At 43.9% G+C, this 6,720-nt stretch overlaps 1 protein-coding gene across 1 annotated transcript; it reads right to left on the reverse strand.

The window, feature by feature from the left end:
• Window positions 1-368: 368 nt before the first annotated feature.
• Window positions 369-5,994, reverse strand: LOC149203001 (uncharacterized). The gene is made up of 3 exons (XM_089401746.1): window positions 5,305-5,994; window positions 2,222-4,535; window positions 369-2,059 (listed from the first exon to the last, which is right to left on the reverse strand). The coding sequence occupies exons 1-3, from the start codon at window positions 5,992-5,994 to the stop codon at window positions 369-371; spliced, it is 4,695 nt and encodes a 1,564-aa protein (XP_089257872.1).
• Window positions 5,995-6,720: the final 726 nt, after the last annotated feature.

The raw sequence follows: 6,720 nt of genomic DNA on the forward strand, positions 1-6,720 counted from the left end.
TCGCAGCTGGCCCTGGTTGCTTCCTTCGACTTCACAGAGATGCTCTTGGACGTTATGCTGTAAGATATGAGGATCTGCTCTCCTATTTAAGGATTGAATCCGACTGCGGCATCCTGAATTCTTATCAGAAGACCGATTCTCTGCAGAGATAAAGTATTTTGTGGGATTTCTGGGACGATTGTCTGAGGCAGTGAGATCCTTGGTCAGTCCTCTACGATTATGAGTTTTGCTTGGGATTACCAATGGATTGCTGATCGTATTCTGTAGCTGATTGATTGGGCTTTTCGAGTGCCCGAAAACTGTAGTCACCATACCCCCCGCACGCTTGTTGGGATTGCGCGCTTGGGGATTGTCAGATTTCACTAGATTCATGGCAGAGGCTGGAAGAAGGATTGCTGATTGTGCCTTAGGGTTCCCTCTCGATATCCGACGGCTTTATTAGCATGACTGTCCGCTGCCCCATTGTGTGTGCGCAGAATATGATAGAACCGAATTGTACTGAAGTAATCGATGAGGAGATTGATGCGGCAGAGGTGTTGTTGGAGGCTGCTATTTGATGACGGCCTGTGATGATTCATATATCCGATGACAATCGAAGAGTCTCCTAGCACGATTGCCTTTTTGATACCCCTTTTTTGAAGTTGCAGCAAACCTTGGAACAGAGCAAGAGCCTCCGCAATATTGTTAGTTTTGACTCCTAAACTCCATTCATAGCTACTTATTTCTTCTCCTTTCTCATCTAGAATAACTCCTCCTGCTCCTGCTGGTCCTGGATTGGACTTAGAGGCCCCGTCAAAGAGTAAAATTGGACAGTTATTGCTCGTCATCCATCTCTTGAATTCCTGAGATGAGAGCCTTATTTCCCATTGTTTGATCTTGTGGTTAGGATTCGCGCTCCTTCTCTGAATACTATGATGATGGCCTGTACTATCTAGAATATGACTGATCATGATCCTTTCCTCAGTAGTGTAATCAGTAATTTTAATGATGCCTGAGCATTTGACTACTATCGTTTCCTGCGCTAGAAGGTGAGCACTGCTACATGTTATTCTAACATTGCCTTCTTGGTTTTGAAAAATTTTTTTGTTTCTAGTGAGCCAGATTTTCCAGAGAAGGTTGTGTGGGATGATGTCCCAGGTTCTTTTGACAATCTTGCTCCGCTTATCTTTCCAGGGGCAATTCCTTCTCCAATAATGTATTGTCTCAGCAATGTTTTGCTGGGGCTGCCAGTTTATATTGCCAAGTTTGGCCATAATAGTCCAGCATCTCTTCGCAAAGGCACATTCAAGAAAAAGATGGTGGATGGTTTCCTCCTCAGAGCAGCAGTTAGGACAGATTGAGGGACCATATATCCCTCTTTTTTTTAAATTTTCCGAGGTGAGAATTTTCCCTTTAAGCAACAGCCAGATGAAGAATTTGACCTTTGGGATGGCCTCAGATTTCCAGATTATTCGCCATTGATTCCAGACCGGAGCTTGATAAGTGCTATTGCAGATGAATTGATAGCCAGATTTAATGGTATACCCTGAGCCCGTGGGGTCCCATCTGAGCCCATCTAGAGCTCCTTTTTTAATAGGAGCTCTATTTTGGAGATTTTTAATGAGGGCTTGCAAGCTAGAGTCCAAGTGTGGAGGAATGACCGGAAATTCCCAGCTAAGCCAAGCTCCGCTCTCCTCGTCCCATTTTGAGATTTGATCCAGCCTCTGGATGCCCTTACTATGCAGATAAATAATAATGGGAATGGCTTCTTCTACAGAATTTATAGGTTGAAAACCCATAATTTTATCAGTGGCATAATTAATGCTGCTCCCATCCCCTGGAATTTTTGAAGTATTTTGGACAAGAATGGGAATTGCTTTCTTACAAAGTTGCCATATTTTAGTGGAGTCCCTTGCTGGAATATCAGATTCAAGTAATCTTTGCCTGCTGTCTGAAAGATACTTGCATTCAAGAACCTGTTTCCACCAGGCTTTAGGTTCACTGATGAGTCTCCAAGCCATTTTAATCCCAAAGGCAAGATTCAGTAATTTAGGCATTCTGATTCCCAATCCACCTCTGTCTGGAGATTGGATTACATTTCTCCAATTGACCAAATTGAATCTATTTTTATCTTGTTTCCCTCCTTGCCATAAAAAATTACGGAGAGCAATTTCTAACTTGTTGTGGAAAGAAGCTGGAGCTTGATAAAGAGTAAAGCGGTATAATGGTAAGGAGGAAATACCTGATTTAAGCAAGATTAATCTACCCGCTGGGTTGAGCCATTGAGTTCCCCATTGCTGCACCTTTCTTTTGACTTTGTCAATTACTTCACTCCAGGTAGATGCTTTAAGGACGCCCAAAGTAACTGGCATCCCTAGATATGTGAAGTGGTCCCAGGTTTCTTTGTGGGCTACTCCAAATATATTGGCAATGTTGTGAGCTGTTTGATTAGAGATGTTCCATCCATAGATGCAGCTTTTCTGAAAGTTGACTTCTCCTCCAGAGCACTCCATAAATTGGTCAAGAATAGATTTGAAGCGCCTTGCTATTGTGGTGGAGGCCCCGCCAATTAGCAAAGTATCGTCAGCGAATTGTGAATGATTGATATTTTTAACTCCATTCCCATACTTGATGCCCGAGATGAGGCCTACTCTTCGATTGTAATCAAGGTTGCTGCTGAAGGATTCCGCCATCATGATGAAAAGATAGGGTGAGAGAGGGCATCCTTGCCTTAGACCTCTTGTGGATTGAAAGTATTCACAGGGGCGGCCATTGATGAGAGGCGAGATCCAAGGGCCAGTGATGCATGCAGCGATGGTGCTTATGAATTCAGAGTTGAAGCCCATTTTTCCCATGACAGCGTACAAGAAGGAGTGTCTGACTCGGTCGAATGCGTTGGCTAGATCTAGCTTGAGAACGAAACCTTTCTCTTGTCTGGAGGTACTAGAATGGATAGCTTCTTGAACCAAGGAGATGGAGTCATGAATCTGCCGGTTAGCCATGAAGCCGCCCTGATTTTCAGATATGATAGAAGGAAGCACAGGTTGAAGTCTAGCAGCTATGATTTTTGCAAAGATCTTATAAGAAGTGTTGCACAAGGAAATAGGTCTGAACCTGGAAAAGGAGGTGGGCCTGGATTCCTTGGGGATGAGGGCTAGATTTGTTGAATTAGTGAACCCCCCCATTTTCTTTTTTCTTTGTATTCCTTTAATCATCTTTACCAGATCTTTTTTTATCAAATGCCAGTGGTCTCTGTAAAAATTAATTGAGAAGCCATCTGGCCCTGGAGATTTGTCTGGTTGAAGAGTCCAGATAGCTTTTTTAACCTCTTCCTCAGTTATTTCTCTATTCATCCTTTCATTTTCTTCAGCCGAGATTTTCCTTGGAAGGTGTTGGAGAAAGGCCGTGTAGTCCCTAGCGTCTTGATTTTCAGTGAGTAGGTTCTTGTAGTGATGGAAGGCTGCCCTTTTGATAGATTCCTGATCGTCATGCCTGCTGCCTTGACTATCAATGATAGTGGTTACAATGTTTCTTGATTTTTTTACAGTGGCCTGCTTGTGGAAGTATGCTGTATTTTTGTCCCCTTCTTTTAACCATATTTCTCGCGACTTAAGCCTCCATTTGACTTCTTCTGCTCTCTTAATTTGAGTGAGTTGTTCCTGCACTTCCCATTCCTTGTCTTTGAGCTGATTAGTGAATCCTTGTTCTTCTATTTTTTTTTGTATCTCTTCCAAACTCTGCTGCAATTTTCCTTTGATTTTTTCTGGTTCTTGGTAGCTAGTTTTTGCCCAATCCTTAAGTGCTTTCCTTATGTTTCGAATTTTAGTTTCCCAAATATAATTTGGGGATCCTTCAACATGTTTCTTCCATGTTTCTGCTATAATAGATTCAGCCTCAGGGCTTTCTTTCCATAATGGATTGTATCTGAAAGGGATTGGTCCCAGGTTGGCATGTGCGTCCAACGTTAGAAGGATGGGAGAATGATCTGAAGCTGTAGCGCTTAGAATTTTGGTATGACCTGCAGCAAAATAGGAAAGAAGAGAAACATTGATCAAGATTCTGTCCAGCCTTTCCATAATGTTACCTGGTCCCAGACGTCTATTGTTCCACGTGTATTTTCTATTCTTTGGTATAATGTCCAGCAATTCGACTTCCGCCATGATGGTTTCTAGCTGCCTTCTAAAAGGATCTGGGGTGAAGGCACCCCCCCTTTTCTCATTCGCGTGGAGAATTAAATTGAGATCTCCCGCAAGGATAAGATTTGTATTCTGCTCCTTATCTATTTCCTGCTTCAATTCCTTCCAGCATTGTTCCTTTTCCCGAAAATGGTTGGGGATATAGATATTATAAATGATAATATCACAGTTTTCTTCTTTGTTGACGAGGTTGGTCCTGATCCAATTTGAGTTGATGACTGAAGATGCACAATTCCAATGCTGCTTTTTCCACATAGTGGTGATTCCTCCAGAGGCTCCTCTGGAATTGCTACTGATCCCTATGAAGGATTTTTGAGATTCAATGATTGTCTGCATATCATTCTGATTTTGTTTGGTTTCCTGAAGTAAAACGATTTCAGGGCTTTCTGAATGAAGAAGATCTCTTAGGGCCGCTGTTTTGGAGGGGTGCCCCATACCCCTGCTATTCCAAGATAAAAGCTTCATCATAAGACATTCGATCGAGGAGGTGCTCGCCTCTCAAGTTCTTTGGTTGCTGTATCTTTCTCTTGGGAACCTGTAATGAAGGAGTCCATAGGGGTTTGAATCCCTAGAGCTATGTCCTTTTGCGAACTTTCTTCCCGGTGCTGCTTGGCTGATTTTCTGCCTGGCCCAGATTTCTTGTAGATGTCACCGGATGCACCAAGATCTTTGGAGGAACTTCTGGTAGTTCTTATAGGCTACAGTCCGGGAACTGACTGAGTTGGATTCGAAGAGACCAAGGGGGGCTCAATGCGGGTCAATACTGGCTGTTCAGAATGAGGGCCATCATTGGTCACTTTCGATTTATTTTTGGATAAGCTCCTATCAGCAGAGAGTGGAGGGGAAGCACAGTGGGGGGAGGAGGGGGAGGTTCTGGGGCCTATGGGGGAAGGGGGGGTGAAGGAGGTTCCTCTGATGCAAGAGATCCAAAGGGGTTGGAGGATGAGGGGAAGACAGGGGAGGAGAGATGGGTTCCGGAGAGAGGTTCTTTGGACTCGGGGGGAGGGTTGGACTTCTTTTTTTTCCTTACTACTTCCCATTCTTCCTCTTGAGTTTCAGACATAGTATTATTGATTTCTGGTTTAGATTTAGGGCACCTATTCGCAAAATGACCATACTCGTGACATACCTTACACTTGAAGGGGAGTTGTTCATAGTCCACCTGCTGAATATGCGTCCACTGATCCACTCTGAGTTTGACTGCCTCTGGAAGACCTTTGCCCAAGTCTACCTCCACACAAATCCTCGCGCATGCATACATATTTTCCTTTGGTTCAGATCTGTCCACATATTTACCTATAGCATTTCCTATTGCTCGTACAGTTTCATCGGCCCAGCAGTGAAGCGGCAGATGTGGAAGACGAACCCAAACAGGGACAGCATTGGGAACATCCATTTCAGGATCAAAGCCCGGGGTCCAACGATTGAGATAAAGACCTCTTGAATCCATAAAATATGGCCCATTCCTGAATATAAGATTGCGATCATCTATTGATTCAAAAAGGAATGTATAGAATCCTCTGCCGCAGAACCTTATGGCAATTTTCCCTTGGACCATGGCGTTCCAATTTCTTTCCACCCATCGTTGTACAGCTCGAGGGGAGGGCCAAAGGCCCGTGAACTGGCCAACCAAACCGCGCTCAGCTAGGGCTACAGCAGATCTCCTTGGTAGAGAGAGAGGAAGAGGAATTTCTGGGATTTCATCAAGCTTTTTGATAAATTTGGAGGCAGAAGGTCGAATCCGCTCAGCATTATCTTCGGGGACGAGAGAAGCGAAGGCTTTCTCAAAATCGGGCTGGGATGGATCGTGAGGATCCATTGAAAAGAGGGCTCAGGCAAAAGCGAGAGGGAGAGGGCAGGAGGCCCAGAAAAAAAGAGCAGCGACGGGGGGCTACCACAGGGCGAGCCAAACGCAAAAAACGGGCAGGAGGCCCAGGAAAGCAGAAGGGCGCAGCGGAGGGAGCTCGGAAGGGCCAGCAAGCCCGGCAGCAGGGCTGCCAAGGCTCGACGGGGACGAGCAGGGCTTCAGAGGCGGGGGCAGGAGAGAACCATCTCCAGCGCGCGACCCACGGACATGGAAGCCATATAGTTCGCCCTCTTTACACATGTTATAGGCTTTCTTTACACGTTAATTTTAAGATTACTTACAATATGTATGTGGTTTATAAAGTTTACATTTAATTCAATTATGTACAATGGCAGTGGTTTATAAAATTTACTTTAATATATTTAAGAGCCTAATTCAGAATTCCACAAAAACAATTGTTGAACTTCACACTCTCTCAATCCCCTCTTAAGGTGATATGTGAGGAGATGCCAACCTGAAGGAAATATGCTACATGTCACTACGGGAATTGAAAAATGAAAAATTAGAAATGAAGTTTCGTGAAGAGTTTCATGAATTGATTTTCTCAATCAGTGGTGTAGGCTTCTCTAAATCTATGGATCTCTTTTTTGGTACAGTCAATTTTATGGAAAGACCATGCAAAGTTCATAGCATTTGCTTAAGAATTATTGCCTAGCTGTATGAATTATACAGTTTGTT

This window comes from Pinus tabuliformis, chromosome 2_1, assembly GCF_031772625.1.
Source record: "Pinus tabuliformis cultivar Carrire ecotype Pingquan chromosome 2_1, CPIR1, whole genome shotgun sequence".
Lineage (NCBI taxonomy): Eukaryota > Viridiplantae > Streptophyta > Pinopsida > Pinales > Pinaceae > Pinus > Pinus tabuliformis.